The sequence below is a fragment of the Mauremys mutica genome, chromosome 4 (assembly GCF_020497125.1).
Source record: "Mauremys mutica isolate MM-2020 ecotype Southern chromosome 4, ASM2049712v1, whole genome shotgun sequence".
In the NCBI taxonomy this organism is placed as follows: Eukaryota; Metazoa; Chordata; order Testudines; family Geoemydidae; genus Mauremys; species Mauremys mutica.
This window is the reverse complement of record NC_059075.1, coordinates 119,511,319-119,533,682: the sequence shown is the minus strand read 5'-3', so window position 1 is coordinate 119,533,682 and position 22,364 is coordinate 119,511,319. Positions and strand designations below refer to the sequence as shown.

The 22,364-nt window shown below is 53.1% G+C and overlaps 3 protein-coding genes across 13 annotated transcripts in view; 2 read left to right on the top strand and 1 right to left on the bottom strand.

Moving 5' to 3' along the window:
• MYRF (myelin regulatory factor) overlaps positions 1-8,078 on the top strand; it is a 142,965-nt gene extending 134,887 nt beyond the window's left edge. For all 11 annotated transcript variants that reach the window (XM_045016204.1, XM_045016212.1, XM_045016209.1 and 8 more), the window contains 4 exons: positions 124-198; positions 1,409-1,511; positions 3,393-3,467; positions 3,923-8,078. In XM_045016204.1, coding sequence (XP_044872139.1) covers positions 124-198; positions 1,409-1,511; positions 3,393-3,467; positions 3,923-4,009 — 340 coding nt within the window. In that variant the 3' untranslated portion in view covers positions 4,010-8,078. The remainder of the gene's footprint in view (positions 1-123; positions 199-1,408; positions 1,512-3,392; positions 3,468-3,922) is intronic.
• A 6,969-nt stretch (positions 8,079-15,047) lies between these two features.
• TMEM258 (transmembrane protein 258) lies at positions 15,048-18,821 on the bottom strand. The gene is made up of 4 exons (XM_045016386.1): positions 18,672-18,821; positions 18,135-18,244; positions 15,992-16,142; positions 15,048-15,192 (listed from the first exon to the last, which is right to left on the bottom strand). The coding sequence occupies exons 1-3, from the start codon at positions 18,672-18,674 to the stop codon at positions 16,016-16,018; spliced, it is 240 nt and encodes a 79-aa protein (XP_044872321.1). The 5' UTR covers positions 18,675-18,821; the 3' UTR covers positions 15,048-15,192; positions 15,992-16,015.
• A 10-nt stretch (positions 18,822-18,831) lies between these two features.
• Positions 18,832-22,127, top strand: FEN1 (flap structure-specific endonuclease 1). Its single transcript, XM_045016385.1, has 2 exons — positions 18,832-18,992; positions 19,976-22,127. Exon 2 carries the CDS (start codon positions 19,977-19,979, stop codon positions 21,123-21,125), a length of 1,149 nt encoding a protein of 382 aa, XP_044872320.1. The 5' UTR covers positions 18,832-18,992; position 19,976; the 3' UTR covers positions 21,126-22,127.
• Positions 22,128-22,364: the final 237 nt, after the last annotated feature.

Genomic DNA, 22,364 nt, shown 5'->3' with positions numbered 1-22,364 from the left:
CTTGTGCTGCTCCCCAAAAGCCACAGAGCCCTGTTGGGGTGCTGCCCGCTTGGGTGGGGAACCCAGCGCCCGTCCCACAGAAGGTTCCGTCTGAGGTATCGAATTCTTTGTCTGTGTCCGCAGGAGAGGAAACATCACCTACCGCATCCCCATCAGCCCGTCCACAGCAGTGAACACCAACCTGACCTTGGAGATGAAGTGAGTGAAAATGCTTGTCTGCCGCTGGCATCCAAGAGCCAGGGTTACAGTGGGTGTGTGTGTGAGGGGTTTATCAGGGTGACAGTGCGTGGAAGGGGACTCAAAGGGATTCTGAGGGTAACAATAAATACAGAGTAGGGAGGTGTCACAGATCCACAGGATCAGAGCTATGCATCAGCTTTGGAACAGTCTCTAGGAGGAACCCCTCAGTTGGCCAGACCCCCGAGGGGTCTCGCTTTTCCTCCAGGGCAAGCCACACTGCGTCACCGCCTCCTCAGACTGAACCTCTGGGCTTTCCGCACTCCTGCTTCACGGTGAGCTCTGTTCAGCGAGTCCCACGCAGACAGACTCCTGGCAGAGACTTGTCCACCTTCAGGGATTAATGCACCTCACCCAGCATTTGCTGTGACACCAGGCGGTGTTGTCAGAACCGCTGGGTTTATTAGTCAGTGGGAACGCAGCATAGGAAGGCCTTAGGTTAGCACAGAGGAATGAAGGTTAAAGCAGCGTCCATTCTGGGTAGCCCAGCTAAGCTAAGCCCTAGGGTTCAAGCTCCGTGTCTGTCTCAGGCCTGGTCCACACTAGGAAACTAGGTCAGTATAACTACATCATGCAGGGGTGTGAAAAATTCCAGGGCACAAAGGGCAGGAGTGGGTTCTGGGGGACCAGTGAGAAGGGTGTGTGTGAGGGGGAGGAGCGGGTTCTGGGGGGGCTGGTGGGAAGGGGGGGCGTGAGGGGGGAATGGTGGGATGGGGGGGCATGAGGGGGGAGGAGCAGGCTCTGAGGGGACTGATGGGAAGGGAGGGGCACAAGGAGGAGGAGCAGACTCTGGGGGGACTGGTGGGATGGGGGGCATGAGGGGGAGGAGCGGGGACTGGTGGGATTGGAGGGGTGTGAGGGGGAGGAGCAGGCTCTGGGGGGACCAGTGGGAAGGGGGGGTACGAGGGGGAGGAGCGGGTTCTGGCGGACCAGTGGGCAGGGAGGAGCAGGCTCTGGGGGGACTGGTGGGATGGGGGGGCATGAGGGGGAGGAGCGGGTTCTGGGGGTAATGGTGGGATGGGACGGGGAGGAGCGGGCTCTGGGGTGACTGAGTAGCGAGTGAGTTGCGGAGGCAGGAGGCGGATATGGGGTGTTAAGATGCTGGGGTTCTGTTGGAGTGGCCAGTCTGCTTTCCTGGTGCGAGGCAGAATTCTCTCACCTCTCTCTCCAGTGCCTCCTCTGCTGTGTCCATCTACCTTTGTGGCCTCCAGTCCAGTGACCCATGTCAGAACACAATGAGCGTGGACAGCTCCACCAATGCCACAGACACCCAGGTAGGGGGACACAATCCCTCAAAGGACAGGCACCGCTTGGGCAGCCAGACCGTCCTTGAGTTCCCCTGCGGTTTGTTGTAAAGGTCCCTGGCACCCCAAGCGGCCTGGCTTCCTGAGAAGCAACACGGGGTGCTAGGGACAAACCTGGCAGCCTTTGTCTTCATGTTGAGCAAACAGGGTGTGGTGTAGTTTGGGTCAGAGAAAGGGAGAGACCCAGTTGGCTAATGCACGAGTCACTGACACTGTGGTTACTAGAACTACTGCTTTGTGAAACTGAATCTGTCCCTCCTCCCCCCACACACACACCTCGGGGCTGCCTCCTCTGTTGTGTGACCTCCAGGACTGTTGGGAAACAGCCCGGGTGGGGCCATGAGCTTCTGTGCTGTGCACAGCTGCTCCCAGAGGGATGGCGGAAGGAGGAACTAATCCCTGACTCCCTTAGCTCCTGATTTCTCTGCCTGTGGATCTAGAAGCTGCTAGGCTCACTGAGCTTTCCTTCAGGGGTCTCCCCCAAAGAGCTGTGCTGGTCTCCATGAGGTCGCTGACAGGACTGAGGTGGCTGCCTCTGTGGTGGGGTCCACTGGCCCATCTCTCAAAGGATGTGCAGCCTGAGTCTCCTTCATTCACTGGGCTCCAGTTAGATGTTTCTAAGATAGGAGATTTTCATCCCCTGGGCCTTTAGTCCTGGTGCGAGTGACTGTGACGTCTTTGCCTTCCTTAGACCCTGTTGGTGCTTCAGCTTCCTTGTGTCATGCTGCCTCCTCGTCTCCGGCCCCACAAGGAGAAGGAATGATCCTTGCCTCTGACACAAGCCTACGAGTCTAGCTGTCAGCAGGGCCGATTGCGCTCTGTGGCATGATAGGCCCCAATTCCTCAGTAAGACCTCCCCAGTTTCTGGGGCACTGTCGATTATTTTAGTGTACTCCGTTCCTATGGAATACCTTTTACTCCCATCTCCCCACCACCGTACACAGGCGCATGTGCACTGGGTTTGCATTAGCTTCAGTTAGCTCCTCTTTTCCTCCACATCCTGCTGCTGCCCTTCCAGAGCCTCCCCATTGCTGGGGCGTTAATGTCTTCCTTAGTGCCAACATCCTCTTAGCACCATCTGTTCCCTCAGTACCATCCACCTCCAGGTGACCAAAAGCTCTGCTTGCACTACCTGAATTAGTCACACCACCCATTTCATTGACATCAGCTGTTCCCTTTAAACCTGTGATTCAAGGTATCGAGCCACTCTGGCTTCTGAGCCATTCTCAGAGCTGTCGCACGTGCAGCTCTTCTAATTAACATTCAGATCCTCCAGCCAGAGATTTATAATTCACTGGGCTCCAGTTAGATGTTTCTAAGATAGGAGATTTTCATCTCCTGGGCCTTTAGTCCTGGTGCGAGTGACTGTGACGTCTTTGCCTTCCTTAGACCCTGTTGGTGCTTCAGCTTCCTTGTGTCATGCTGCCTCCTCGTCTCCGGCCCCACAAGGAGAAGGATATTGCCTTAGGTTTACATCATTCAAACCCATCTGTATCCCTCTCCTCATCCATCACTTTTATGGCATGATGGCCATGAGCTGGCCCCTTCTGCAAACAGATTGCTGTAGTCTCAGCCAACTTATGTTCTCAGGACTGCTGTCCATCTGGATAAATTTCCCTAAGTGCCTGGTCAGGATTTGGGGATCCCTTGCACCCATCCAGCTCCAGGCACTGTAGCCCCAGACAGGCAGAGGACTTCAGTCCTTTTTTGGCTTTGCAGGATAGTCTCAGAAGCCTGATGAGTGGAGCAGGCCAGTTCACTATCCCTGCTCACCCAAGGGACAAATTACTAAACGCCTAGTAGTAACAGGTTCATTCTGTCTCCCCCCACCGGTTATATCTTCTCCCCCAGGAAATGACACAGCGTTGGCCCATGGTGATGCTGTCTTTCCGGGAGTTCACCTACCACTTCCGAGTAGCCCAGCCTGTGAGTATGGGACCTGCTATGTCCTCTGCACCATCCAGGGCAGAGCTGAGAGGGATTGGGCTCTGTGGCCTCATTCCTATCACTCACCAGGATGAAGGGGCCTGTGAGAATTCCAGAGCCCTGTGCCCCCTTCCGGGCAGGGATGTGTGTGTAAATCATGACCGGGTTCCCCTTGTACGCAGCGGAGCACATTGTGGGTGGAGGGAAGTTAGTTGGGGTGAGTGGCCAGGACTTTCCAAGTGCAGGGATGGGTGTGGGCAGGGGAAATGCAAAACTGGAGCTCTTTACTCCTACAGGCTGAGATTGTTCTGTTTTTAAACACTTGGGAGGTGATGGGGGCCATATGCAAATCTAGCTGGCGAATCCTCCACTTCCCCAGCACACAAGTGGGATAGCAGCTGAATCCTGCTCCTTCTGAGGAAGTTTCTCTTGACAGCCCTCTCTCCCTCTCATAGGGCAAAGCCAACTGTAGTATCACCCCGGAGCACATGGGGCACCTCTTCACTGACTATTATTTCCAGTTTTACTGGCTCTGTGAGTGAGTCCCGGCAGCACCAGTGCCCTTTGCTGGGAGAGAGGAAGGGGACTGGCGAAACCTATCAGATTGCCCCATGCCTTCCTCTGTAAACCTCCAAGCTCCCTTCTGCTCCCACCTTCCCCTTGGGGCTCTGAGCTACTTTGGTTCTGTCCTGGGGACGATATAGACACTGAAGTGCTCCATAAGGAATATAGGAACTCTGCCAGGAGCAACAAACAGCCCCAGGGATCTACTGGACATGCCAACCAAACACCATAGCCTACAATCCTGGGCAACTGTGTCCATCTCCTTCCCTTCTGGAGACACTGGCACCCTTCTCCCTCTGCTACACTGGATTTGAAAGTGTTACACTGGATCATGTGTGGACAGGCTTGTCCCAACCTCTAGAGCTGGGAACAACAGCCTGAGAGGCCTGTCGGTTCCTGTAGCAATGCAGCAGCTCTCCGCAACACTGGAATTTACCTTCCAAGACTGGAGCTCTTGTCAATGCTGAAACACTGGAATTCCATCCTGAAAAGAGGGCTCTGCCTGGACATACTGGAAGTCATACACTGGAGTTGCTGTTCCTTCTGGTCAGCCACTGGCTATTTTCCTGCATCCCTACTCCATAGGATTCCTGGTGACATTGAGATGCGCCACATGGACAGCCAGAGAGAAACCTTGCCAAGGAGGGGGCTGCAGAGGCAACAGGGTTCTCCTTGGTCCCTTTCCTCCCTGCCCTGTTTCCTACACTCCATGCAGACCAGGCCTGAACAGATGAACTTAAGAACCCCACAAAACCCCTAGTCAGCCTGTGCCAGCCTGTTGGCAAGGGCTTGCCTTTGATTCCCCCCCCCCCTCAGGAAGTGGGGAGAAAGAGGCACCTTGGGAGCAGAGTCACCCCCCCCCCGCAATACATCTATCTAAGGGGCCAGTTTGCAGGTGTTTGTGGCTGTACCCCATATTTCTGTGGTTGGGGTGGGGACTGTTCCCATTACGCTAGAGTAGCTAGAGCTGGCTGGTCCCAGGGCCAGCCCCACAGAACATCCCAGAAGCCCAGGTTCACCCTGCCTGCCTCTGCTCAGGGGTGCCAAAGGGAGGCCACCAGCACGGACTGCTCTGCAGAATGGGAGTGGGGCTGCTGAAGACTCAGGTGACTGGTTTCACTGCACCTACTGGTGAATACAGCTCTGTTCCCAACAGGTCTCTGCCAAGCAAGGTGGCCCCCTACCGATTTCTCCTAGGAGGGGAGGGGGCAGGTGACAAGGCCTGGTCCCATTGCCCCCTGGGTAAGCTGGTGAGTGTATCATGGGTATTTTACTGTTACAAGGTTTTAACTTGCTAAACTACTGAATTTTTTTAAGCAGTATAAAAACAGGCCTCTTAATTCTGTCCTTACTGATCTATTTGTGTCTTACATAGGAAACCAAAGGGGGCGAGTGCTGAGCCCCAGCCTGACAGCTATACTGGTGCTGGGGGAGCTAGGACCTGTCACACTTTGGCAGCTCTTGTATGTGTGTGTCTTTCTCCCACCCCAGCACTTTTCACCGGCGGGGGAGGGAAACTTCTGCATTCCTGCAGTCCGAACCTGTGCCAGGGTAATCCTGTGCCTAGTTCTGCAAGAAAGTGGCAGCAGCCTCTGGAGAAAGGGAAGGGCAGGCGGAGGAGTAAGCAAGGCAGCTGGGGCGGAAACTCCACTCTGCAATGCTGAACCAAAGCACAAAGCTGGCTCCAGAGGCACAAGTGTTCTTCCCTTTGCAAAGTGCCATCACCTGATATAGGCAGCTTTTACCAAACTGGGGCTGGGTAGCTGTGGCAGGGACTCTGAGGACTCTTTTCTTGCTGGTAGTGGAGACAAATACAACAATCACTGAATTCCAGACAGAAGAGCAGGATCTATTCATGTCCCAGCTGTAAGGAATGTATGGCTGCAATTCCTGTTGCCCCCAGCAAAACAGCAGGGAATGCTTTTTTAATCATGTAGAGATGGCTCCTGTGCAGCCTTTGGGGGCCTACACTTATCTCTGTTTTACTTTGGGGGTGACGCATAGCAAACATAACTCCCAATTGTCTCTGTGACTGCCCCATACAGGCCAAATACCTGCAACTCTTGGTGACTTCTGTGGGAGCTAGAGACTTGGTTCCTCTAAGGATCAGGCCCTTTGTGTGTGGTTTCAGACCAGCTCTTCAGTTTCCATTCTCTGCCTATTAGCAGAGCAGACGTAGCTGTGTTAGCAATCTAGCTACTCAAACACACTGGCTGCGGAGAATGAGTATTGAATGCCCAGTGAGTGAGGGGCACATTTTCCGTGCTACACCAGGCAACTACTAGGGGAGAACAAAGGGCTGATGGCCTGGTGGTCCTTGAGTGCAGAGCAGCCACAATTCCACTCTCACTAGGACTGCATTCCTGCCAGCAATTTACAGGAAATCCTCCACTGCCACTCTGTGCAAAGTACACGTTTTACATTACTTCCCCCTGCCCCATTTGCCCTGAACTTTGCTTTGTTTTTAAGCTGGGAAATTCCTTTAGTGGCAGCTTTTGTCCTCCATATGGCAATCACTGGCCCCAATCTTGCAAACTCTCGTCAGTAAAGCAAACTCACAGATTTTGCTGGGACTGCTCAGGTGAGGGGTAGCACTGTCCGGCCCACTCAAAGTTTTCCTCTTGTGTTTTTAATAGAGCTGAATTTACTGCCTGTGCTTTAATTTAGTAGAGCTGGCCTTTCCGTAGGCTGAATTCACTGCGTGCCTGCAACCACCATATAAATCCCCCTCCTCCCCCCAACCCACTGGTGTTCTCAGAGGTGGCAACTGGGGGTCTTCCCAGATGCCTTTCACATTACTACAGAGGATGCAACCTACTGAGTGCAGTCACTGGAGATTTATAATGGTGGGTGGTAAGTTGTAGCCCCAAGTAAGATCTATAGCATTCCAGGTAGCCCCATGATGCTTAAAGCATAGGTCAGGGTCACTGCTGAGGTCAAGGAGTGGCTATCTCCTTTTCCTGCCAACACACAGGCACAGCACATGCTGTGGACCTTGAAGACAATGGCTAGTGAGTTCACCTTTCCAAAAACGAAAGGAATAATTAAAATCCAGAGGCCTGTCCTACATTTTCAACTATTTTAAAGCAAGATGGCAGTGATTAGTTAATACCTTAGATATTTACAAGAAACAGTAGGATTAGACTCGGAATGTACTCTCAGAAAAACTTTTTATAGCGCTTTTCATCCCAAAGTACTCCACAAACTACACAGATCACGTCAGCCAAACCATAACGGTACCTCCAAGACAGGAACCAGAGTTTCACAGTAGGGTTGTAATTGTTAGAGAAATGGCCACATGATGGCACCAGAGCCCATGGAAACAACTGGCCAGTGGCCAACTGTGCTGCTTAGTGACAGCCTCCCAAGGAGGTCTCTGCTCTACTCACCTGTAATTAAAGGGGGTTTTCTCCCCATCCCCTTCCCAAAATAGTAGCAGGAAGAGTTACGGTAGGCTTTTCCCTGTGTGAGACGGAGAGAGCTCTGAGCCAGTGTTTCCAGCCTCTTAGGCAGGGAGCTCCCCTTTCTCTCTGCATCGGGAACCTGAAGCTTCATCTCTCTAGACATTCTTAGCTGGAAGGAAGGATGACAAGTGTGAACATGGGGCCACTTTCTAAAGTTTGCCTGTTTGGGGAGAGTTTGTTTCAAAAGCAAATTCCCACATCTTTTGCCCTACTTCTAGAGCTTAAAGCCTGTAAATAAAGACTGCGGCACCACTGCGAGGATTAAGAAAAAATAAAGCACTAATTTGTTTGGTTTAAATGTTGCTGTCACAGCTTTAATCACTGTATATTGCCAGCAAGTTTGTAGAGTTGCATTCTGAGCAAATATTAATGATTATTGGTTTTTATTTGCTCGGGGGGAGGAGCGGGGGCTAAGCACTGCTTCCCTCCTTTCTTTCTGATTTGTATTTATATTTTGCTGAGTTTTGGGGGTGCTGGTTCTCAGGACTCCCGTACTTTTTTGTTTGGCTTATCTAGACTTTGTTTTATGCTGCAGGTAAATATACCTATATAAATAAATATATAAATACAGCTTTGTATCCAAGTATGGCTCCTGGCTGCTTTCCTCCACCACTGGAAAAATTGTGTTGTTTATAAATTGTCCCTTTGTCACAACTGGACCCTGAGACCACAACCACTATGGGTTTCCTCCAGACGACATCAGTTATTTAAGATACTCAGGTGTGGGCAAATCAAATTCCAAGCTCTGTCCCATGTTCATGGCTGTGGACTGCATGTTAAACTGTACTTAAGGATAGTTATAAAATGGAGCATTCAGTTTATACTCCAGTGGTGACAGATACTAGGATGTGGCGCAAGGGAATTTAGGATCTTTTTGCAGGACGCCATCTGAAAAATACATGAAGCTACTGCTTTAGATCTCTAAATTGTGAAGAGCCTTAAATTGTGAACTGATGCAATGTTGGTATAGTGGCTCTAGGACACATTATGCTCCCAATTTTCAAAGCAGTGTACAAGCACTGTTACACCATGCCTATAAGGTAGGTAAGCATTATTCCTCTTAGAGGTAGGGCAATAAATCATTGATTATCCCAGGGCCACACAATGAGGCGAACCAAGATTACTTCATACTTTCAGTAATGGCTTGCAGAGTGCATGGCTGATGCACATCGAACTGGCAGGAACTGCAGTCTCTATCCCTGAACCTGTATCAATTTTACAGGATACTGCTGCTAAACCTAAATGTTGTTAATTTGTATAAGCTGCTGCTCCTGTTATTTTATTGGTTTTAGATCAGACTTCCCCTTGGGAGTGCCCATCTGTGCTGCCGGCAGAGGAGCCTGAGCAGTAGCATTGTGACTGAGTTCCATCTGACGTCACTATCTCCCTCCAGCGACTCTAGCCCCTGACCTGTCTGTATTTCCCCTAGGCAGTGCCTATTTGGTGCTACAAGCACCGAGCCCTCTGCCTGCAGCACCACATGGGCACTGCTTATGAAGTAAACCAATTTTGATTGGGCAAAGGTAAATGATCTTGCCTGAGCCAGGCATAGTGTGAAGGGAGCCACAGCACAAACCTCCAGCCTCACTCCTATTCAGCCAATACAGCTCCTGATCTGAAGCAGCCCCTGCTATGCCAGACCTGAACCTCTGCCTTCCTTCAGCTCTGCCAGAGAACCTCAGTGCTGGCCAGCAGAGAAATGCCATCAAATGAAGTGTTAGACTACACTTCACTCAGCCAATAACAATCTTTCAGAGGATCTCTTCCCAGGACAAGCATTAATTAGCACAACACTCAGTAGGCAGGTATCCCCACTTCACAGCTGAGGACAGATACTGATATGAAAAGTGGCATTGTGAGAGGGTGTACAAACCCTGCACCAGGCAAGAAGGGATTAAAGAGCAGCTTTGGGCTCAGGCAGCCCCACCTCCGAGGCGTATCAATCTCGGAGGACCCTTGAAAAAGGGAGAAGCCCAGTTCAGAAAAGCCAAGCCTGGGAAGGTGGACAGACATCACATCCTCAGCTCCCAGAGAATCGCACAGCAGAGAGTCAAGCTATATTAGATTATCTGTGAACATAGAGTGGTTAAGACAGTAGCTGAAAGATCCTGATAGAGAGGAAGTGGTGTTGCTCATTATTTCTGATCATTTAGTTGTGTTTGAAATTTCAAGCACTTGGACTAGGGGGTTGACCCAAACGCAGACCCCTACTAAGAATACAACCCCCTCAGGAGATACTGGGCCAGTATAGGAAGTAACAGCCCAAGGAAGAAGCAAGAGGTCTGAGAAAACAGACCTTAACCACTTGCTACAAGAGTCCAGAAAAAACTACTGGGCCTTGATCTGAGCCATCGACCTAGTGAGATGTCCTGGGACTTCTCTGTGAAAACCATGGTTTATGCTGAAAGGGGTGGAACCAAACATGACCTGGCCAGAGAGCAGAGGTGCCTGTGCTCACAGCCTATATCCCTCCTCGCTCCCCTGCCATGAGAACCCCAGCTTGCTGGTGGCTCACTCCTCACAGCCCCACTCACAGCCAGGCCCCCCTGCCCGCCTCCTCACCCTGCTGCTGGCGCACCGCTCACCTCATTACACCCCACCCCTGCTCACAGCCAGACCCCCACCGCCCTCCTCATCTTGCTGCTGACTCACCGCTTGCCTCCTTACTCCTCTTCCAGCACCTCCCTGCCACCCGCTGCTCGCTTCAGCACTCCCCCACTCGCAGCCAGCCCCCCTCACCCTGCTGCTGATACACCACTTGCCCCTTACTCCCCCCCAGGCCCCCCCCCACCTGCTGCTCACCTTATCACTTGCCTCCACACACCCCACCCGCTGCTTGCCTTCTCCCCCCCCGCCCCCACCTTGCTCCTTAAGTGTTGTGTCCCACCTGTGTCTCCAGAGAGGTGGTGCATGCAGGAGCAACGGGGGGGGGGAGACAGACACACTGATGCTCCCGCCCCACCCCACACAGGAAACGGCAGTGACCTCAGGGAAACTTGCTGTATAAAGCCTGGCCTGGCGCCATAGCAGTTCTCCTTGAGTGAGGGATCCTGAAAGCACCAGCATTTAAAGCAGATGACCCCAGCTGCAGCATCCCTTTCCTAGGCCAACTCACTCCAAAAAATTGATAGCTAAGCTCCAATAACTTAACAGCTACCACCAGACTGGATGCTTCGTAATTGGGCTTCGGACCAAAATAATTAGCTTCTTCATAGCTATGGAAAGAGGCCCTGTCTCAGCACTCACGTTACTCAACCTCTTGGAATTTTTCAACAGAGCCATAAGTATGACCCCAGCTACTCCCTGCAAGCAGGATGGTATGTGGAACTACACTACAGTGGCTCCATTTATTCCTCTAACAGGACACCTGAGTGGTGATGGGTAACAGCTCTTCCAAGCTCCCATCTGCAGAGTCACTCCAGGATCTATCCTGCCTCCCTCCCCTTCACCATCTATAAGGGGCCACAGGCTCTGATGATAAACATGCTAAGAGCACACACCTGTATAACTTATTTTTTGGTCCCTTGGAAGGACATTGGAAGGACGCTGACAGGAGACCACCACCTGGTTGAAGAGCAGTTGGCTCAAACATGCACAAGACTGAAATGATGCTGACCAGAAGGGGAAAATTGTCCAAAGAATTACCAGGTTCACTGTCCTCCATTTATCAGCTGGTGCAAAGCTTTGTGGTCCTGAACAAATCACTAAGCCTGGATAATTGGAGAATGTCAGTGTCTCCCAGATGAGAAGCTGGCCAATGATCCATCCATTTGTCACCTCCAGACAGGATTATCAAACTCACTGCCTCTGAGACTGAATACAATGCAGAGAATCCAACCTGCACAGAATGAATATACCCCCCTCTGCAATTACTTCACCAGGGCAGACTTCCATAAGCACATTACCTCTGTGCACCACTCCCTCCTGTGGCTTCCAGTCTGCTTCTATTGCTAATTCCAAGCTGTAGCCTAAAATGATCTGCAACATTTTTAACAGATCACAACCTAACTACCAGGGCCAGCTCCAGTTTTTTTTGCCACCCCAAGCGGCGGAGGGGGTGGGGGGGGGAAATTGAGCTGCCGCCAAAGAGGAAGAGAGTGAAGGACCCGCCGCCGAAGACCCGGACGTGCTGCCCCAACAACGGACAGAGTGCCGCCCCTTTCTATTGGCTGCCCCAGGCACCTGCTTCCTTCGCTGGTGCCTGGAGCCATCCCTGCTAACTACATCAGTACCCTCATCTCTATCCATGACGCCACATCAAGACAGCTCCAATCCTCTGAGACAATGTAATTTACAAAACCCAATACAAAATTAGAGGCAGCGATAAAAGGATTCTTGCTTGAGGGAACTGGACTATGGAATGAACTTCCATTGCAAATTAGATCAATTCAGTCATTCGTGGGAGCACTGTGAGAACATCCTCTTCAACAAAGCTGTACTACTATTAGGCATTATGATTAAAATACACAGATACAGCAACTCCTCACTTAACGTCGTCCCAGTTAACGTTGTTTTGTTGTTACATCACTGATTGATTAGGGAACGTGCTCGTTTAAAGTTGTGCAATGCTCCCTTATGTTGTTTGGCAGCCACCTGCTTTGTCCTGCTTGCAGAAAGAGCAGCCCGTTGGAGCTAGTAATGGGGGCTTGGAACCAGGGTGCACCAGCAGCCCCACTAAGTTCCCTGTGTGGCAGCCGCCCAACAGGCTATCAGTTGCCAGGCAGCTCAGGAGTCCCTCTCCCCACTGCTGTGTGCTGCTCCTGTGAGCCTCCTGCTTGCTGTGGAGGGGGTGGGGAGAAGAGGTGTGTTGATATCAGGGTGTCCCCCTCCCTCTGCACCCCATCTCCACAGGGCAGCGGGGGGGAGACAGGGCTCAGGATGGAGGGAGCTTGCTGGCAGCAGCTGCTGTCTCAACTTGCTGATCTACTTAAAAAGCATACTTAGAGTGAGGTCAGCGTACTTAAAGGGGCAATGTGCATCTCTCTCTCTCCCCCACATGCACTCCCCGGACACTTTGGAAAGTGGAGGGAGTGGTGCACTCCAATGGGATAGCGTGGGTTCATCATCATGTTCAGTTTCTGCAGGGAATGTTTGCTGCCACTGCCATGCTGTGTCTCCTCCCTCCATTCGTGCTGCCTTGTAGAGTGTGAGGCTACATTAACAATGTGTTAACCCTTGAGGGCTCAGCCGAGTGCTAGTTCCTCATTTAGCAGCAAGGCATTCCCTGGGAAATATCCCTCCCTCTTCCACCCCCTGACTCCACCACCTCAGCCAAGCTTCACAATCATCATTGCTGTGTACAGTATTAAATTATTGTTTTCCCTGGAACCTAACCCCCCTCCCATTTACATTAACTTTTATGGGAAAATTGGATTCGCTTCACGTTTCGCTTAAAGTAGCATTTTTCAGGAACATTAACTATAACATTAAGCGAGGAGTTACTGTCTATATATATCCCAAGCAGAGCTTCCTACAACCAGGAAAAGAGAAGAGTACAAAATTCCATAAAGTCCAACAGGACATACTACATACGTTTAATTTTTCTTCAAAGCACTAAGATACCACAGCGGTGGCCATTATAGAAAACCCTACGCTTGATAAGAATCAGTGACAGTTTACAGACCACCTCTCTCACAACCAACAAGTACTAGAAGCGAATGTTGTATATCGTGAGATTCTCACATTTTGGTCTCTGGACCACACAATCCACAGAGCCGTTCAAAATGGCCCACAGATGGAACACAGAGAACCAAGCAGTGAAGAATTAGGGGTTTGGTGAGGGCTAGTGAGAAATCCCAGCTCTCTCACTGGTTACAGTAAACTATCAGAGGGGTAGCCGTGTTAGTCTGGATCTGTAAAAGCAGCAGAGTGTCCTGTGGCACCTTGTAGACTAACAGACGTATTGGAGCATGAGCTTTCGTGGGCAAATACCCACTTCGTCGGATGCATGTAGTGGAAATTTCCAGGGGCAGGTATATATATGCAAGCAAGAATCAGGCTGGCGATAACGAGGTTAGCTCAATCAGGGAGGATGAGGCCCTCTTCTAGCAGTTGAGGTGTGAATACCAAGGGAGGAGAACCTGCTTTTATAGTTGGCAAGCCTTTCACAGTCTGTTTAATCCTGAGATTACAGTAAAGGCTCTCCATCTGTTCCTGTCTATTAATCTACTCCTAAGAGAGATCCTTTCATTGATCATAACCCCTTCACCATGGTCCTCTAAAACTTTTTAGTTCTGCAGACCATAAAGACAGACAGACTTAACTCTAGTGATGGTCCACGGACTACAGATTGAGATCCACTGTGCTGAATTAACACGTCATAAAGTGGGAGGATCGCCACCCTAGTGTCAGTGTCTCACAGATACCACCATCTTTAGTGTTGAGGCACTGATTATCCGGTACCAGCTGAGGTGGAACGGGCACTGTGTGCACATGCCTCATGGACACTTCCCAAAACAACTGCTGTACGCCCAACTCACCAAAGAAGAAAGGAAATGGGGAGGCCAAAAGAAACGTTTTAAAGACACCCTCAAGATAAACATCAAGAGATGTGGAATTGACACCACACATTGGGAGACAGTAACCCAGGATAGGGATAACTAGCAAAGACTTGTCACTTTTCCTTGGTTGCAGAAAAACGCCAGAAAAGAAAAGAGACAACTGTCACACAACAATCTGACTTCCAACATCACCTGCAACATCTGCCGACGAGCCTGTGGCACAAGGATCAGACTTCTCAGTCACCAAAGGACCCATAAAAAATAAAACCTGCAAAAGAGATCATCCTCAACCTCGAGCTGAGTTAACAGCCTATTCCCAACCCTAGGCCACATTCACCTCTGGGGCCCACTGATTTCAGTGGGAGTTACAGAACAAAACCCCTGCTGTAACATGACTAACTTGCACCAGTAATAAATTTGGCCACATAACTGTAGATGAGAGTTTATTTGGGAACATGATTTCCTCATTTCACCAAACTTGTACAATAAAATCAGGTCAGCGCCAGTTTGACTTCACACTTCTCCTGCACTAGCTCCATTGTGATACAGGATCACACAGAGGGAAGAACATTAAGATCAAAACCAGCTATCTACTAGAGAAGGAAGCAGTCTTTTGGAGAGGATGTATCCACTATTAAACTGACACCTGAACTCATATTCTCTCTACAAAAAAACAATTACTTTAAAAACATCTTTTCATGGTACATTTCTACACCTGTGAAAGCCTTTTTTGTTTGAAACAAACCTTTAACATTATGCCTACGCTCCTTGTCAGTGGATGGCAAGTTACACTGCCGCTTTCCTTATAGTTTGCATCTGTAAGAGACAACTGGAAATTAGCCCCATCCTGCACTGCAGAGGGAAGTGGACTCCTTCAGGGCTATACTCAGTTCCTCTCAATATGGCTGCAGTTGGCTGGAGCCTGTGAAAGGGCCATTCTATTTCTGAACACAACAGAGGATCTATCCAGGGGATGCTGATCTTGTGCTGAGATCAGAGCACATCTGAAAGTCAGATAAAGAGCCCCCAAAACACAGAGTAGGACCCCAAAGTTTGCTACATCACAGAACCAGCTTTATTCACGCTTGAGGTGATGTCACTTGGCAGGACACAGAGTCTGCATCTGTGATGGGCCATATCCTTAAAGTACAAAAATAGAAAAAAGATGGAGCTTCTGTGAGGTCTTCCACCTGGAATCTGAAATGACAGAGGCAGGAAGTTAGCGTGACAGCCTTCCCCCAAAACCAAGCTCCTGCTGCTACCATAACTGCTTCCCACAGCATTAGGTGGGAGTGAGACTAGGACTCAGCAAACTCCAAACCCAGCTGCGAAATGGAGGTCAGCTCCTTTATCGGCCCTATTGTCTGACCCAGAAACACACAGGTGAGTGGGATGCTTTACTGAAGCAGTGCCAGAGGGAGCTTGTATGAAAGCAGGCCATGAGAGACAGAAATTCAATTCCTTAGCCCCGCTCATTCCAGATTCATTTATTTATTCACCGTCTGTCAGAAGACTCTGGGAATCCCAGTTTATAATGCACATGTGAGTAAAATAACTGGTTTGGAATGACGCGTGTGTGCCACTGAGCTGCCTTCATTCAAAACCCCCGTGTACACAATCCATAGAGGGGGAAAGGATAAGCAGCTCCACATCTGCAGAGAAGTGTTGAATAAAGAGCAGAGCTCTGCCTCAGGATAGTTACAGCCCCCGTTAAAGGGCTGGAGAATTAACCAGCAGCAGCGATTCCACATATAGGGGGAAATGGTGGCATAGAAGCATCTATGTCCACTGTCCTGTACCCCAACAGTAATCCCTCCAAGGGACGCTCCTGTCCAGAGCATTCACCAGTTCAGGGTGTGACATTGTCTCCAGGAGATGAGAGATCTACAAATGCTTAACTAGCCATTTTTAAACTAGCATTTATCAGCCTCTGGCAGCTGTGCCTGTAACTGAGGACACGCTGACTAGCTCTACGTTCTGGTTCTACAGGTCTTACCTAGAGTAGGTTCCTGGCTTAGTGTCACACATAGATACCGACCCACAACAGCAAGAAGAGAACTCCGAAGCCCATGAAAAGTGAAGCCACCAGGGAGATGAGCAGTTCCTTGTAGATATCCCGTGTGTACTTAGTGGAAGTCACTTCATAGCTGAAAAGGCTAGTTAAAGCAATAACCAAAGAGACAGATCAGGGGGCTTACAGTACCACACTCTAACTTTGGCCTGACAATGATCAAAAGGGTCTGGCAGGAAGGTAGCCTTCCACAGTAAAAGCTGTTTTATCTGGCACTTCACCAACCAGAAAGCTCTAAAAACCGTCATTTCTGATCTTCATTGAAAGTCCAGTTGGCACGGGTCTGAAAGGGGGTTGCGGCACAGGAGGGAGTGTGGAGCACAGGCTCTGGGAGGGAGTTTGGGTGTGGGAGGGGTCTTGGGGCACAGGGTCCCAGGTCCAGGGGCCACTCACCTTGGGTGGCTCCCCACAAGTGGCGACCTGTCCCGGCTGCTTCTAGGCGGAGGCACGGCAGGCGGCTCTGCGCGCTGCCTCCGCCCGCAGGCGGCTCTGCGCACTGTCTCCGCCCGCAGGCGTTGCCCCCGCAGCCTCCATTGGCTGCTCTTTCCGGCCAATGGGAACTGTGGAGACAGCACTTGGGGCGGGAGCGACATGCAGGGCAGCCTGCCGCATCTCCGCCTAAGAGCAACCAGGATAGGTCACCGCTTGTGGGGAGTCGCCTGAGGTGAGTACCCCCCCCCCAAGATCTGGCACCCTGCACCCCCTCCCATGTCCCCTCCTGCACCCAAACACTCTCTCAGAGCCCACGCCTCGCATCCCCTCCCATGCCCCAGCCCCGCACCCCCTCCTGCACCCAAAGTCCCTCCCTCTTAGTTAAACGGCATTTTTCACTTACTGGCACCCCCAACCCCCCAACATGCTGGATAAAACAGCTTTTACTGTACCAGGGTAATATTTACTATGCAATCTAAGATTCCTGCAGAGACTGCTTCTATGGCCTGAAGGGCTCCAGCCAGGCAGCCTTTCCCACATCATCCTCAATACCAAGTGTTATCAAAGAACATTATCAAAAAGCAGGTTATTGTACGTTCACACCAAGCCTGATGCAAACACATCCCCAAGCTGTGGCTCCTTGTTGTTCTTGGCCCTCTTGCCTGCCCTCCTGGCTTCTCTACCAACAGCAAATCCTCTCCCCCTCAGTCCCAGTCTAGGTACATCCATTGCTCAACTTTTCAAGCAATTCAGTTCAACCACAGTGTATCCCGGGGTGGGCAAACTTTTTAGCCAGAGGGCCACATCTGGGTATGGAAATTGTATGGCGGGCCATGAATGCTCACAAAATTGGGGGTTGGGGTGCGAGAGGGGTGAGGGCTCCAGCTGGGGGTGCAGGCTCCGGGCTGGGGATGAGGGGTTTGGGATGCAGGTGAGTGCCCTGGGCTGGGAGGGAAAGAGGGGGATCAGGGCTGGGGCCGGAGGTTGGGGTGCAGAGCATCAGGGTGCAGGCTCTGGGTGGTGCTTACCTCAAGCAGCTCTCAGAAACAGCAGCATGTCCTATCTCCAGCTCCTATGCGGAGGCATGGCCAGGCGGCTCTGCATGCTGCCCTGTCTGCAGGCATCGCCCCTGCAGCTCCCATTGGGAGCTGTGGGGGTGGCGCTTGGGGCAGGGGCAATATGTGGAGCCCCCTGGCTGCCTCTATGTGTAGAAGTCAGAGGGGGGACATGCCACTGCTTCTGGGAGCCACATGGAGCAAGCCCCCTACCCTGCTCACTGGCTGGAGCAACAGAGTGGGGCAAACCCCAGACCCCGCTCCCTGGCAGGAGCTTGAGGGCTGGATTAAAATGTCTGGAAGACTAGATGTGGCCCCTGGGCCATAGTTTGCCCACCCTGGTGTATCCCCCACCCCAGACTGTTACACCCTCCAAAACTGTGATTTTCTACTCTCTGCTTCCAGCTGACCCATCCCAACTAGGATGTGCCCCTTTTGCTCCCTGAGACTCCTCAATACTCCTAGCAGAGCCATTCCTACTTTGCTTTAAAGGGCTTTTCCCCCAAGTCCAGCCTCTGCTGGCAGAGGCACCTGAGGGCACCCGGCTACTAATTTCTTGCTGTTCCGTAGTGGATGGATACACGAAGAACCAGGCAGTGAAGAACATGCCAATGGCCAGCAGCACCACGGTGAGGTGCGGGAACACAGCCGGGTTCACCGGGCTGGTGTATCTGCTCATGGCCTCGAGCTCCTGGGAGGAGAGAAAGAGCAAAGCGATGCTCGCACCACAGCGGAAGCTGCACCCCCAGGGCAAGGCACAGCCCCAGCCCCAGTCCCAGCCAGTCCGGGGGGGGGGGGCAGTAACCCCCGGCCTCCCACTCAGGCCGGGGCAGAGCCGGTCAGCACGGGGCGGGGCAGGACACGGGCGCCATGGGGAGGGGGCAACCCCAGGGTCCCAACCCCCTGACTGGGGGAGCGGGGCTCGGGCGCCACGCGGAGGAGGCGGCCCCGGGCGCTGGGGGGGGGGAGCGGGGGGGGCTGAATGTGAAGGTTTCGGTCAGTTTCAGGCCTAGACGCGGAGGAAAAGCCCCGCCCCAGGCTCCCGCGGCCCAGGGCCGGCGGGGGGGGTGTAAAGGGAGCGGAGCAGCGCCTGGGCTCGGGCCGCCCCCGTATCTCACCATCGCGCCGCTCTCCCCTCCACCGGCGGCCACGGAAGGACACGTCTCTTCCGGTCGCCCCCGCTGCCCCGGGAGCCGCGCGCCCGTTCCTTCCGCTTCCGGGGCAGCGGGGTGCGCGCGCGGCCGCCCGGGCGTTGTAGTCTGCGCGCCGGCGCGTCCGTGCTCCTCCCGGCAAGACACGGCGGGAGGAGCTGGGCGAGCGGGACTACGCTTCCCAGCGGGTAGTGCGCGGCGCCCGGCGCGCGATTTCAGAACGCGGGAAGCGAGAGTCAGTGGCGGTGTCTGGAGGCCGCGCGCGGGTCAAGTACCCAGCACAGACAGGTAACCCGCCCCCCCCCCCCCGAGAGCTCGCGCGCGCCCCGCTGCCCCTCAGCGCGTTTTCCGGGCGGGCTGCTGGGGGCGCTGCCCCGCGGGCTGGGCGGGCTGCTGGGGGCGCTGCCCCGCGGGCTGGGCGGGCTGCTGGGGGCGCTGCCCCGCGGGCGGGGCCCCGGGGGCTGGGCGGGCTGCTGGGGGCGCTGCCCCGCGGGCTGGGGGCTGGGCGGGCTGCTGGGGGCGCTGCCCCGCGGGCGGGGCGGGCTGCTGGGGGCGCTGCCCCGCGGGCGGGGCCCCGGGGGCTGGGCGGGCTGCTGGGGGCGCTGCCCCGCGGGCTGGGGGCTGGGCGGGCTGCTGGGGGCGCTGCCCCGCGGGCGGGGCCCCGGCGGGCTGCTGGGGGCGCTGCCCCGCGGGCGGGGCCCCGGGGGCTGGGCGGGCTGCTGGGGGCGCTGCCCCGCGGGCGGGGCCCCGGGGGCTGGGCGGGCTGCTGGGGGCGCTGCCCCGCGGGCTGGGGGCTGGGCGGGCTGCTGGGGGCGCTGCCCCGCGGGCTGGGGGCTGGGCGGGCTGCTGGGGGCGCTGCCCCGCGGGCTGGGGGCTGGGCGGGCTGCTGGGGGCGCTGCCCCGCGAGCGGGGGGCTGGGCGGGCTGCTGGGGGCGCTGCCCCGCGAGCGGGGGGCTGGGGGCTGGGCGGGCTGCTGGGGGCGCTGTCCCGCGGGCGGGGGGTTGGGGGCGCTGTCCCGCGGGGCCTGGGGGTGTTGGCTGCAGGGAATGGGTGGTGTCTAGGGTGCAGGATATGCTTCATAGGATGCTTCAGAGCTCCCTGGGGTGGACGTTATATCCTGGGGCACTGAGGCCTATGTGGCAGGGTCGTGTGGCCGTTCCCCCCACTTCCTGAAGAGCTCTTCTCCCTTTGAGCTCTGGCTCATGTTGCCTGCGGGGTGCAATGTGCTTTGGGGCCACTCCTGGCCTCATTCCCCTGTTTCTTGCTGCTAGGATGGGAATCCACGGCCTGGCCAAGCTGATCGCAGACGCGGCGCCCGGTGCCATCCGAGAGAATGACATCAAGAGTTATTTTGGCCGGAAGGTGGCCATCGACGCCTCCATGAGCATCTACCAGTTCCTGATTGCCGTGCGGCAGGGAGCTGACATGCTGCAGAATGAGGAAGGGGAGACCACCAGTCACCTGATGGGCATGTTCTACCGAACCATCCGTATGGTGGAGAATGGCATCAAACCGGTCTACGTCTTTGATGGCAAGCCCCCCCAGCTGAAGTCGGGCGAGCTGGCCAAGCGGACTGAGCGCCGGGCCGAGGCAGAGAAGCTGCTCCAGGAGGCCCAAGAGGCAGGGGAAGAGGACAATGTGGAGAAATTCAGCAAGAGGCTAGTCAAGGTGACAAAGCAGCACAATGACGAGTGCAAGAAGCTGCTGACCCTGATGGGCATTCCCTATGTGGAGGCGCCAGGTGAGGCTGAAGCCAGCTGTGCCACCTTAGTGAAAGCTGGCAAAGTCTATGCAGCTGCCACTGAGGACATGGACTGCCTGACCTTTGGCAGCCCCGTGCTGATGCGGCACCTTACGGCCAGTGAGGCCAAGAAGCTCCCTATCCAGGAATTCCACCTGAACCGTGTCCTGCAGGACCTGGACCTAACATGGGAGCAGTTTGTGGACCTGTGCATCCTTCTGGGCTGTGACTACTGTGAGAGCATACGTGGCGTTGGGCCCAAGCGTGCTGTGGAGCTCATCAAGCAGCATAAGACCATTGAAAACATTGTGCAGCACATAGATCCCAAGAAGTACCCCCTCCCTGAGAACTGGCTGCACAAGGAGGCCCAGCAGCTCTTCCTGCAGCCTGACGTGGTGGACCCTGAGGCTGTGGAGCTGAAGTGGAATGAGCCGGATGAGGATGGGCTTGTCCTTTTTATGTGTGGGGAGAAGCAGTTCAACGAAGAACGGATCCGCAATGGGATCAAGAGGCTGAGCAAGAGCCGCCAAGGCAGCACTCAGGGCCGTCTGGATGACTTCTTCAAGGTGACTGGCTCCATCACCTCAGTCAAGCGTAAGGAGCCAGAACCCAAGGGCTCAGCCAAGAAGAAAGCAAAGGGCAGTAGTGCAGCAGCAGCAAAGTTCAAAAAGGGGAAATAACCAGACCTTCCAGAACTGTGCTAGTTCTCTTCCACTCCCAGATCCTCCAGGGGTTTAAATTTGATAGAAGATCCTGTATTCTTCCTGCACTGCTCTGAATTATACCCTGCAGGGGAGAATGGTACCTGTGCTGCTTCCGCTCCTCCATATAGTGCTTCCCTGTCAGTGAACCGGATGACAGTCTTGTAGTACTGAAGCAGCATAGGCACAATGCTGAGGGAAGAGAGGGACAAAATTAGTGGAAGGGTGGGGGAATTAGGAGGAGTGGGAGATATTGACCAACCAAGGGGTGACGGAGCTGTATTAGCAATCCAGTGACAGTGTTCATCAGCTTCAGACTTACTTTGTCCAAGGCCAGTCTGGGGGTGGTGCAAAGATTGTGCACAGGCAACACCTTGTGTTACTCTCAAGCAGTTCCCTCTGGCTGACTGAAGGAGTGCTGTTGACTAGCCATAATGCAAGCCAAACCCAAATATTGAAAAGGAGGATGTCAGCCAAATGGATCAAGAAATCAGCTCAAAGTAGAGTGTGGAAGAGATGGAGACTGAAGCAGAAAGTGGGGAAAAATGCGTAAAATCCAAATGTCGGGGAGGGAGGTAGAGAGCTACAGAAAGAAGGGAATTTCTTACTTTAATGGGGATTCTCTGTAGTCTTCCTTCACTTATCTGTATGTATTAGATTGGTAATTAAGTGATTGATGGAGAGAAAACATAGAAATTTAAAATCCTCTTGAAGTTTTAAACTTTCCCCCTCCTCTATTTATAGAAGTATCTGATCAGGGAGGGGAAGATTCTTCCCCCCACAGGAAGTACTGAAATTTAACCATTTGATGCAGATTATTCCGTTCCAGATCCCAGTCCTGTGTTGGTTTGGTCCCAATATGTAAATGAGGAGGAGCTGTGAAGGAATTGTAACTTCCCAGGTTTAACATTTGTCACTAGATTTTATTTTATTTTTTAAGTTTTGAAGAAAAACATAAATAAACCTAAAAATGGAAAACTGCTCAGTTGTTCATTCGGGTTTGAAATAGCTGCTTCACTGCAGCCCATTCCAAAGAAAAAGTTACTCAAATGGAATAAAGGTTAGAAATCCATAGGAATAATGCAAGGTGAGAAAAACCTTGAACATTATCCCAGCCTTTCTCACAAGCTGCATTCATTTTAGCAGAGATTTCCAGGCTCTGTGGAATGTGAGGGAGCTAGGATTTAGGGAAAGACATTTGGTCTTCCGTTGTGCCGT